Raw genomic sequence first — 12,566 nt, forward strand, 5'->3', positions numbered from 1 at the left:
TCTTCTCTGAGCAGCTCTTTTAAGCTCAAGGTAACACAAAAACACAGTGGCCCTGTTTGCTCCTCACTTGGACAACAGTGCGAGTCTTTGTATTGGAAAGTCTGTGAGAGGGGAATATCCTGGGTTTGTTCGTGACAGCTGAGTATCCGGGGATCTGGGGGAGGAATGTGACCCTCTGAAGTTTTTGTTAGCGGGGGGGAACAGAACGGTTTCAAGTTTAGGATAATTTGTATCTGATTTAATTTATTTATTGTTTTAATGTACTGTAAATAGTTCAGTTTCAATTCAAGCGTATAGTACGTTTATTAGTATTTCTCTTGACTGTATTGCTTTTATTGGACTGATGATGAAGCAGCAGTGAGTCCAGTGGCCCTGATGAACATCCGGGTTTCCCGCTGGCACCGCTGCTGTGTGCTCTCAGGAGCCATTTTGGACGCCGTTCAGCTTTTCGCATGTCAGTCCCTTCTGCCCCCTCCAACTGCCCCGGCAGAAGGGGAGAAACACACACACACACACACACACGGACTCACTCAAGGGGGCTTCGCTTCTACTCCAAGCATCCAAACTCACGCGCCCACCGAGGGCTCGTCCATGCTGCTGCTGTGCGGTCAGAATGAAATGCTGGATGTTTGAGGCAGCAGGGACTTTCTTTCCGACCGGCGCGCTTCTGAGGGATACATTGTGTTGCAGTGAAGAGCTCGTGTTGTTATTGTAGCGGTGAAGAATTGCGTGCAGGCCCGCGGCTCCTTCGCGTTCATGTGTTTCATCTCATTCTTAAATGCTTTCACGGCATAAAGGACAACATTTATCGCCAGGGTCCTCGAGGGAAGGAACATGTTTGTTACCTGGCTGACTTTTGCACTCGTCTGGTGCACAGGTGAGGCGTTCGTTTACATTGATTTGGTTCATCTTCAATCAAAACGATAGTATCTTGTGTGGCTGGCTGTGTTACTAAACCTAGTCACGATGCCTATCTAGACAGCATGCTAGTTTGCAAGTGAAGCACTTAATGCTACCTATGTAGGCAGCGCGCTAGGTTTGGAGACACAGCCAGCGTTACCAAACAAATCCGCTGAGTGCTGGCTTCAATGTAACCCGAATTAGTTGTTCATTCTTTTAACTCACGTGGGTGTTTTGATATATTTCGTTATTTAGGTTTGAACCAGCTCGAGTAGGTTGTTTTATAGTTGCTTGTGTGATATTTCTGGTTGTTTAAAGGCATCGTGGGCACAAAGAACAAAAGTAAAACAGCTGGTTTGTTGAAACAGTTGATCTCCACAAAACAACAACTTACGGTTTCACCTCATGTTTTCATGTAACGTTTGGTTTCCCAAATTGGTTTGTTTTCATTGCAGGTTTATAAGACATTTTAGATATAAAATACTAAGCATTTATAATTTCTTTAGGTATCTGGGATTGTTGCCTTTATATGGTCAGTGCGTTTAATCCTTGTTTGTAATAATATGTGGACAAACATCACCTGCCAAAAGGCACATTTATTTTATATTTAAAGCATTTTTTCCTATTTTGTCATGAGCTGCCATGGCAGATTGGGTGTTTATTATTCAAAACATTAGTGCACTTTAACACTTGTAATAAAAATACAAATATTTTATCTATCAGGTTCAGTGCCAGTGGTGTCGAAATTTAAAATATAACCTAATTATTTTAAAATCATAATAAAATATAAAAAGTTGATTATTGGTTTTAATGTGTCAGAAAGAACAAATAAATGGTTAAACAAAAATGTTAATATTAATAACAAATGGTTATTAATGATAATGGGTTGAGCACTAAGTTGTATTAAAAAAGACAAGGCAAATAAAGATTAGTTCATATTAATAATACATTGGACTTTGGGTTAAGTGACAGAAGTTGGTTAAAATATTATTCGGGTATAATAAAAGCATCAGGCCAACTTGTGTAAAAAAGAAAGCGAATGAGCCAAAATAAATAAATAAAAACAAAATAATAGAAGTTTAGAAATGTCCTTTTCTTTGTATTTATTTTTATTTTGTGTATGTTATTTTATTGACTTAAAAGTGTGTTATGTATATATGTGAGTGTATATATATATATATATATATATATGTGTGTATATATATATATATATGACGGCACCCATTCACTGCAGAGGATCCACTGGTGAGGAAGTGATGGAATGCTAAATATCTCTAAATCTGTTCTGATGAAGAAACAAACTCATCTACATCTTGGGTGTCCGAAGGATGAGTAAATTGTCAACAAATGTTAATTTTTTGGGTGAACTTTTCCTTTAAAATAGATTTGACACCTGTTGTGAACTTTTGGAATCAGATGCATGTTCTATCTTTCATTCACTTCACAGCATCTTCTCTGAGCAGCTCTTTTAAGCTCAAGGTAACACAAAAACACAGTGGCCCTGTTTGCTCCTCACTTGGACAACAGTGCGAGTCTTTGTATTGGAAAGTCTGTGAGAGGGGAATATCCTGGGTTTGTTCGTGACAGCTGAGTATCCGGGGATCTGGGGGAGGAATGTGACCCTCTGAAGTTTTTGTTAGCGGGGGGGAACAGAACGGACAAAGCCGTGACCTCTGGGGTCGAGCAGCACTAGGGGTTTCTCTCACTCTTTGTGTCGTCGATTGGTTGTAGAGAAGAAACGGCTGACATGCCCAAGATCAGCACTGACTGCTTCACTAAAGATTTGAAACTTTCAGAAGTCTGTCCAGGTCATAAAATAATGTGGTTTAGTACCAGGTGACATGTTTGTATGTATTTGAAAACAGTTCAGTCTAAAATAGCACAGTTTGAACAGTACAACTGAACACAAATTGAACACAGACATGTTAATTTTATTTTTACTTAAGCTTTAGACATTTTATATTTGAGTCCAGTGGTAAAGTAGGGTTAATTTGAATGTGTTTTAAAATACATACAAAATATAGTTTAAATAGAGCAAATGAGCACATCTGTAGTATTTGATTTTACTCATTTAGACCATACTATGTAAAAAGCCCATCATATCTAACTATTAAAGTAGTATAATTGTTTGTTGTTCAGGTTTTTGGGACAATATTTCATTATTATTATTATTATTATTATTTTGAGTGGGATGTGCCATTGCTTGTATCCAAAATCCACAATGTTTTATTTCATTTTAATTTTATTGTATTTTAAATAATATAATAAATCAAGCACATAATTTGTACTATTTTATTTTAATGCTTTAGACTTATAAACCAGTTATATTTCAGATATTTCAGGCCAGTGATGAAACAGGATGTATCCAAAAGTCCATCATATATATTTTAAAATTAAATTAAATTATATTTATTATTTATTTATTATATCATTTTATATATTTAAATGTATTTTAAAATAGCGGACTGCTAAAATAGTATAATTTTCTGTTGTTCAAATATTAGACCATTTTATTATTATTATTATTATTATTATTATTATTATGAGTTTTACATGTAACATTAATTATCTACAAAGTCCACACTGTTTAATTTTTAATGTTTATAATTAAATTAAATTAATTTATTTGTTACTTTTTTCATTTTAGTAAACATTTTGTACACATTTGTACATTACATGTTACTTTAATGTTATAGTCTATATTTCAGATATTTACGTAAATAATGTAAATAGGCTACATTTCAGATATTATGGGCCAGTGATGAAGCAGCATGCATACACAAATGTATTTTAAAATAGTAGCCTGTTAAAATAATTAAATTGTCTGTTATTTATTTATTTATGAGCTTTGATTAGGGTGTGCTATTAATATTCTCCAGTGGCTTAATTTAATGTATTTTTAAATAATACAATGGAGGAAATATAATTAAAATATTCAAAGTTAAAGGGGTCATATGATGCTGCTAAAAAGAACATTATTTTGTGTATTTGGTGTAATGAAATGTGTTTATGCGGTTTAAAGTTAAAAAAACACATTATTTTCCACATACTGTACATTATTGTTTCTCCTCTATGCCCCGCCTTTTTGAAACGCGTCGATTTTTACAAAACACATATACCGGTATTGCGGTATTTTCAAAATTCATATCATAACAAAAATAAAAACCGGTATTCGGTATGAACCGGTATACCGCCTAGCATTACACACACTTATACTTATTTTTACTTGTATACTATTTTTGTTGTTGTTGTGCATCAAATATATTAAAATCTGCCCTTTTATATTCCTACTTTCGATTTCACTTTTAGTCCAGTCTGTTTATTTGACCAGCAGACAAAGCATTGTGCTTTGTTCAGGTATTGATGTTGATGTATTGATTTTGATCATTGTTTTATGGGAACAGTGAGGAGATCTTCTTATCCTGAAAGCTGATTTGTAATGGAGTCCCTTATGGGTCACTGTGAGGAGGAAACCCCCTCAAAACAAAAGAGTCACCCTCTAGATCAGTGTGTGATTGTGTGTGTGTGTGTGTATCAGCTGCGGGGTGGTGACGGGGTTAAGAAAGGTAAAATCTGGGTGCTTCGGCGTGAAAGCGCACCACAGGGGATCTTGGAAATTCACTTATTCTTTGTGTGTGTGTGTGTGTGTGTGTGTGAATGAGGAAAGCGGAGTGCTGTGGGTTTTAAGTAGGGGACTGCTGTTGTAATTAATTCACTCTTATCATGTGACACCCAGTATTAGTGACAAAGAAGCCATACATTGATCTATCAGTGAGTGTTTAGTCATTAAAAGCATGATGAACGTCAACTCATAACATGGGCTCTGGTGCTAAAGCTTCTGTAGCCCCATCTCTCTTGATCCTGGGTGCTTTAGTGAGTAGGTGGGGTCACGTTTGCAGAGGGGATGGCTGGCCAGAGGATATACGTCAAATTTAAAGGGACAGGCTTTGTTTTTTTGTTTTTTTTGAAGTATGTAATGTGCATAAACCTCCTTGCTTGTGTAGCCCATCAAACATTATGCATAATCTGCTTTTTTGCTCCCTAGAAACAGAAACACAATTATTTCTAATGATTTCTAGTTAAAGTGACTAATAATAAATAAAGTGAGATTAGTTTTTTTTAAAAAGACAATAAAAATAAAAATTATTCAATAATCTTAATAATAGGTTGAGCTTTGGGTTAAGTGGCATAAAAAAAAACAGATAGTTATTTTAAAATAATAATAGTTCAGCATCAGGTTCAGTGCCCGTGGTGTCCAAAAAAAAACACAATTAAAAAGCAATTTCTTTTAATTCGTAATTGCTTTAAAAATGGCATAAAAAGAATAAATACAAATACATTTTTTTTAATAATTCTAAATTTATCATTCAGTTTAATGGTGTCAGAAAAACAGCATTGAGTTTAGTTGTATTTAACAAAAAAGACAAGACAAATAAAATTTAGTTGATATTATTGATATTTTTTATATTTAGTTGATATTTAATAGGTTGAGCTTTGGGTTAAAGAAATCAAAAATACATAATTATTTGTTAAAAAACAATATTTAAGCTTCAGGTTCAGTGTCAGTGGTGTCAAAATAAGACAGAAAAATTCTAATTGTTTTGAAATAATAATTGTTCAAAAATGTGTTAAAAGAATAGACAAATAAAAGAGTGTTTAATAATTATATGTTGAGCATTATACTGGTGCCGAGCATTGAGTTTAGTTGTATTTAAAAAGACAAGATAAATAAATAAAAAAAACTAGTTGATAATATTAATAATAATAGGTTGAGCTTTAGGTAAAGTGACATCAAAAAAGACAAATAAATGTTAGTAAAAAACAAAAAATAATAATAGTTAAGCATCAGGTTCAGTGCCAGTGGTGTAAAAATAAGACAGAAAAAAAATCAAATTATTTTGAAGTAATAATTGGTCAAAAAATGTATTAAAAGAATAAAGACAAATAAAAGCTTGTTTAATAATTATAGGCTGAGCATTATAACGGTGTCAGAAAACAAATAAAATGATTATTAATAATAATGTATCAAGCATTGAGTTCAGTTGCATTTAAAAAGACAAAACAAATAAAAATTAATTACTAAAAGGAATATGTTGAGCTGCGGGGGGGAAGGGTGGTCGGCAGCTATATGTCAAATTTAAAGGGGCAGGCTTTGTTTTTATTTATTTTTTAACATATGCAATGAGCAGAAACCTCTGCTTGTGTTCCCTATCCAGCATTATGTCATGATCTGCTATCTTCCCCCATTTCAGTCTGACCTTAGGAGGTCTTTCTGCTCGCCTGTAGTGTGGATCTTATGCTATGTAATCATCTCACGATCCCTGACCCAGTTCTTTGTGCAAATGTGTACAGTGATGCACAGCGTTACGGCGTTGGTTATACAAAGACGACAAGACGTGCCTTCTGACAGCTGATTTGACATCTGGATTTGATTTGGTGGTTTTCTTAAAGAGCACAGAAACTCAATTCACGGGTCTTAAATCATCTACCCATGAAGCGTGTGGTTTGTGGCTGTGTGTTTTGGTGTGGAGGTCTGATGGCTAGTTGAACACACACTGAGGTTTCTGATGAGGGGGTTTAAACATCTCATTAGGTTTTGATTGACAGGTAAATGTTGCTTGTGATCTTATAAAATCGTTTGCGACTGAAAATGTTTGTGTAGTTATTTGTTGACTAATATCTAGATAAATCCAACCACAAAAGCAGCTTTTAATGTCTCATGCATAACAAAATATCAATCTTGTTAGCATATATTTTAAAGATGCACAAGCAAAACATTTTTTCATTTGTTTCAAATCATTTGCAATGCATCATTCGTTTGCATATTTTGTTTTCTAATGCACTTGTTTAATGTAAATACTGTGCATTAAAGCGATAGTCCACCTCAAAATGAAAATTCTGTCATCATTTACTCACCCTCATGTTGTTCCAAACCTGGATGAGTTTCTTTCTTCTGTTGAACACAAAAGAAGATATTTTGAAGAATGCTGACGGCCATTGACTTCCATAGTATTTTTTTTTCCATACTATGGCAATCAATGGCTACCAACAACTGTTTGGTAAAGAAAATGCTTGTTTTAATCTGCTCCTATTCTGTGTTTTCTGTCAGGAGGCAGTCAGGCAGAGGTGGAGACTAGAGAGTGCGTCTACTACAATGATAACTGGCGGACTGAGAAAACCAATCAGAGCGGTTTTGAGAGGTGTGAGGGGGAGAAAGACAAGAGGCTGCACTGTTACGCCTCCTGGTTGAACTCGACCGGAACCATCCGCCTGGTCAGAAAAGGCTGCTGGCTCGACGACTTCAACTGTTATGACAGGTAACATCAAAACCTCCTTTATATAATGGCACTGTTTGATTCGACTACCTTTTTTCATTGATATGGTGCCAAACAAATGTAGCGCATCACAATCTTTGTTTTCAAGTTTTGCTTCTAGATTTAAGAACGTTTTAAAATCCAAAATTGTTTAATTGAACATCTTTACGTATTACAAGCTTCATTGGATGTTACGGTCAGAAGTTATTTAAACATACACTATTGTTTGACCAAGTGTGTGGTCAGTAAGATTTTTGAATATTTTAAGTATCTTATATACTTATATACAAAGCTGCATTTATTTGATCAAAAATACAGAAAAAACATATATATTATTACAATTTAAAATAACTGTTTTCTGTTTTAATATATTTTAGAATGTAATTTATTTCTGTGAATCAAAGCTGAATTTTCAGCATCATTACTCCAGTCTTCAGTGTCACATGATCCTTCAGAAATCATTCTAATATGCTGATTTGCTTCTCAAGAAACTTTTCTGATTATTATCATTGTCGAAAACATTTGTGCTGCTTCATATTGTTGTGAAAGCATGCTACAAATTTTCTTCAGGGTTCTTTGATGAATAGAAAGTTTAAAAGAACAGCATTTATTTTAAATATTATAAATGTCTTTACTGTCACTTTTGATCAATTTAATGCATCCTTGCTGAATAAAAGTACTAATTTCTTCAAGTATTAAAATCTAACTGACCTCATATCAATCAACTCATGCTTATGATATTTGTAAATAAAATCATCAAACTGTTTGGAAAATAAAAGTGCTTGAATCGCTTTTCAGCACAAGAATAATAAGCTGATGTAAATGATAACAGAATTTTCATTTTTGTGTGGAGTGTCCCTTTAATGGTTAATGGCTCTGAAACCAACAGATTCCCAGATTCTCTCAAGTGAAAACATGCAAATGTGGGTCACATTAGACACTGATCACTGAGGACTGTAAACATGCAAACTGTTTTGAACGGCTGAAAACGATGGTGTGCTTTGTGGTTTCCTTGCAGACATCAAAGTTACTACATTTAGATTTATTTCTCTAATTTAGCAATTCCTTCAGTTAAGAACTCATCAGTCTGTGCCGTTTTACAGCGACTAATTTTAGATCCACTGCTTTCATCACTGTTGTCTCTCTCTCTCTCTCTCTGTGTGTGTGTGTGTGTGTGTGTGTGAGTGTGAGCAGACAGGAGTGTGTGGCTACGGAGGAGAGTCCGCAGGTGTTCTTCTGCTGCTGTGAAGGAAACTATTGCAATGAGAAGTTCACACACCTGCCAGAAGCCATCGCTCCTGCAGGTAAACCAGCTTCCATATGTGACCTCACAGCCGTGATGGTAGATACAAGAGTTGGTGCATTCATGTAAAATTAATGCTCAGCCCAAGCTGGGTAATTTGATTATGTTCCTCATCTGTTATTGCTGACGCAATGTTGTGTGTTTTCTCCCAGTAAAAATCCAGCCTCCTCAGCCGAGGCCATCTCTGTTGGGTGTGCTGGTTTATTCTCTTCTTCCTTTCGCCATTCTCTGTCTGGCCCTTGTGCTGGCCTGCTGGACGTACCACCAACGAAAACCACCCTACAGACACGTCGACATCGGCCAGGTCTGACAACTGCGGATATCTTTGTATCACAGTGTTCACAAAAATATGAAGCAGCACACCTGTTTTCAACATTGATAATAATCAGAAATGTTTCTTGAGAAGCAAATCAGCATATTAGAATGATTTCTGAAGGATCTTGTGACACTGAAGACTGGAGTAATGATGCTGAAAATTCAGCTTTGACTCACAGGAAGAAATTACATTTTAATATATATTGACATAAAAAAACGGTTATTTTTAATTATAATAATATTTCACAATATTACCGTTTTTTACTGTATTTATGGTAAAATAAATGCTGCCTTGGTGAGCATGTGGTGAGACTTTTCAAAAACATTTAAAAATCTTAGCGACCTTAAGCTTTAGTTTAAACCCTGAGATTATTATTGGGTTATGCTTGTAGTTTTCTTTCAGATGAGTGATTGTTGAAAAGATTTTTAATGTATATTTTGCAGTTAGATGTAATTTAGTCCCAAATATCACATTTTAACACACACTCTACATGTCCTTTTATGTTACTTTGATTAACTTGTACTGCTCATCAGATACTGTTTCTTATCTGTGTTTTTAAATGAGCCTTATTTGGATTCTCTTTGATTAGGATGCTGGTCTTCCTCCACCGTCTCCTCTGGTTGGCCTGAAGCCGCTGCTGTTGCTGGAGTTGAAGGCCAGAGGACGCTTTGGCTGCGTGTGGAAGGCCCAGTTACTGAGTGAATATGTGGCGGTGAAAATATTTCCCATCCAGGTAAATATTCCATTCATGCACTTTGAAAAGAGGATTGCTTGTTTGTCTTTACTCAAATTAATTTTGTGTGCATGGTGCTTGATTCTGAAATAACGTGTTTATTAACAGGACAAGCAGTCGTGGCAAAACGAAAGAGACATTTACCTCACCGAGGGTTTTAAACATGAGAATATTCTGCACTACATCTCGGCAGAAAAACGCGGCACAAACCTACAGATGGAGTTGTGGCTGGTCACAGAATTCCACGAGAGGGTCAGTGAGGATTTATTTTTCCCCAAATGTCCCTAGAGAAATAACAAAACCTTATTGTGGGGTGAAATGGACCAAATAATGTTTTAAATATGCACCAAATAAAAACAGTTGTGTCTGGAGACATGCATATAAATATTAATTGTTGGTATTCAGGTGCATCAATTCAGAATGAATAAATAAAAACCAACAATAATCAGCACTTAGTCAAAAAATATAATTGTAAATTTAAAGAAACACTAGGCTAATCTGTCTTATACTTGAAACGTGCCATTGTGTACTGAAAATATTGTTGCTGTTATGGTAAACTGCTTGTGATGATTCATATTTGTAAGTGGCTTTGAATAATTGGAATGAGATTTTATTTCCATGTTTTCCGTTGTATTTAAATTTTTGTTAACATTTTGGCATTTTTTGTGTTTTTGTCATTTTTATTCGTTTTTTTTAATGTCTAAATAGTGTTTTTTTTTTCCGTTTTAGTTTAGTTTTCTTAGTACATCAAGCTAGTAAATAAAAGTAAATGAAAATGAGAAATGTTTTCTTAGAAACTAGTTGATTTAAAATAAGTTTAAGCTTTCTTTATATTTTATTTTCATATTTTATATATATATATATTATTGTTATTATTATTATTTTTTTAATTAATAGATATTTCAGTTAAAATGTATTTTATTTAATAAAAAAAACGGCATAATCTTTATCAAAAACCCTAACTGTATGCATTGCAGGGTTCGCTAATGGATTACCTGAAGGGGAACCCGGTGAGCTGGCCTCAGTTGTGCCATATTTCAGCAAGTATGTCCCGAGGCCTGGCATACCTTCATGAAGACCTTCCTTATCGAGCAGAGGGACCCAAACCCGCCATCGCACACAGGTACATGAGCCGTAGCTTTTACAACAGCGATACAGATCTGGAAGGAACCTGATCTTTGAGCATTTGATGTGCACTTTTAAAATACATTTGTAAATATTAAAGGTGCAATAGGTGATTGTCTTCAGAAACATTTTTTGTTATGCTGGTTGAAAGTCTCTTCACATCCCGATAGCAATCATTAAGTTAAGTGGTCTAAATGTATTTGTCTTTATTTATATATTCTGTGGAAGGCGTAGGATCAAGAAATGTTCGAACTGTGTTCCGATCGATATGATCCCTACACAGTGTTCATTGCTCTCTACTCCCTGAGTGGGGGAAATCCGTTGAAGTTTACTTCACTTCGGAACATGGGCTGGAATTGGGAACCGCTGATGTAGCCTATTGTAGTAATGTTGTTTGTGGTCTGTGAGCGTAAATGCGTTGGGGGGCGTGGCTTTGGACGGCGATTACAGGGAGGGTGGGATGTCCGCTTTCAGTGCTATCAGGCTAAAGTTAGCATTTTCCAAGATCTCCTACTGCACCTTTAATGCTCTTGCTGTGTAGTCATACGCAAGAGGAAGTCTGTAGACATTGGGTGATTTGAGGTTTGTGTTTTGCAGAGATTTCAAGAGCAAGAATGTCCTGCTCAAGATGGATTTGACCGCAGTGATTGCAGACTTTGGGTTGGCTGTCCGCTTTGAGCCTGGGAAACCGCCTGGAGATACACACGGCCAGGTGAGTGTCTCAAAGATGAAGCCAAGCCTTTGACTACATCTCAGTCCAGCTGCTTCTTTATATCCATGCAAAATATCTGAATGCATGCCCTGAAGTTACCTAAAAAAAACAAATCCTTCTGTACCAAGAAACACTACTGTTCAGATTTGGGTTGGTAAAATTAAAGTCTCTTATGCTCACCAAAGCTGCATTTATTTGATCAAAAATGCCATAAAGTAATATTGTGAAATATTATATCAATTTAAAATAACTGTTTCTGTTGTAATATTTTTTAAAATGTAATTTATTCCTGTGATGCAAAGCTGAATTTTCAGCATCATTACTCCAGTCTTCAGTGTCACATGATCTTTCAGAAATCATTCTTATTTGCTGATTTGCTGCTCAAGAAACATTTATTATCATCAATGATGAAAATAGTTGTGCTGCTTCATATTCTAAAACTAGTCTAATCTGTCTTATACTTGGCACTGTACTGTAAATATTGCTGCTCTTATGATAAAGTGCTTGTGACGTTCCTTATTTGTATGTGGCTGTGAATAAAAGCATCTGTTAAATGAATGCTATTTAGCCATTTTAAGTTCAAATAAGTGTAAATTTGAAGCACATTAAGATGGTCCCCAAACTCCGCTGGGATGGCGGTAAAACTGTCTAGTGAATCACTGTTTGTGTTTTCTGTCCTGCCGCAGGTGGGAACTCGGCGTTACATGGCTCCAGAGGTGCTGGAGGGGGCCATTAATTTCCAAAGGGACGCCTTCCTAAGGATCGACATGTACGCTCTAGGACTGGTGCTGTGGGAGCTGGTGTCTCGCTGCACCGCCTCCGATGGTGAGTCTGCACAAACATACAGATCTCCCAGTGTGTGTGCACCTGAATTTACATTTCTGGGAGTAACGTGTTATATAATAACATGAGTAAATGAGTTGCTTATCACATCTACACACCATAATATTTGAAATTTTTAAGTAGTTTTATTTATTTATTGACAACTAAAATCAAAAAGCTCTGCCTATATATTCAGGGATGTGATTTTTTTTTTTTTCTGTATAATTATGGATTTCCATGTATTCTGACCTGAGAAGTATGACCCATGTGAACTATGAAATAGCTCTAAACAAACTGAAAATACAGTGCAACATGAACCTACCCCATTTTTTTTTTTTTTT

At 35.4% G+C, this 12,566-nt stretch overlaps 1 protein-coding gene across 2 annotated transcripts in view; it reads left to right on the plus strand.

Annotated features, from left to right (window-relative positions):
• The first annotated feature begins 343 nt into the window (after positions 1-343).
• Positions 344-12,566, plus strand: part of LOC107729982 (activin receptor type-2B-like) — a 24,102-nt gene continuing 11,879 nt past the window's right edge. For both annotated transcript variants that reach the window (XR_001638640.1, XM_016540720.1), the window contains exons 1-9: positions 344-877; positions 7,010-7,217; positions 8,409-8,518; positions 8,670-8,821; positions 9,423-9,566; positions 9,675-9,818; positions 10,544-10,689; positions 11,289-11,403; positions 12,090-12,228. Coding sequence is in view for 1 of the 2 variants with exons in the window: in XM_016540720.1 (XP_016396206.1) it covers positions 835-877; positions 7,010-7,217; positions 8,409-8,518; positions 8,670-8,821; positions 9,423-9,566; positions 9,675-9,818; positions 10,544-10,689; positions 11,289-11,403; positions 12,090-12,228 (1,201 nt within the window). In the remaining variant the exon portion in view is untranslated. The remainder of the gene's footprint in view (positions 878-7,009; positions 7,218-8,408; positions 8,519-8,669; positions 8,822-9,422; positions 9,567-9,674; positions 9,819-10,543; positions 10,690-11,288; positions 11,404-12,089; positions 12,229-12,566) is intronic.

The sequence above is a fragment of the Sinocyclocheilus rhinocerous genome, unplaced genomic scaffold (genome assembly GCF_001515625.1).
Source record: "Sinocyclocheilus rhinocerous isolate Xijiao unplaced genomic scaffold, SAMN03320098_v1.1 scaffold638, whole genome shotgun sequence".
NCBI lineage: Eukaryota > Metazoa > Chordata > Actinopteri > Cypriniformes > Cyprinidae > Sinocyclocheilus > Sinocyclocheilus rhinocerous.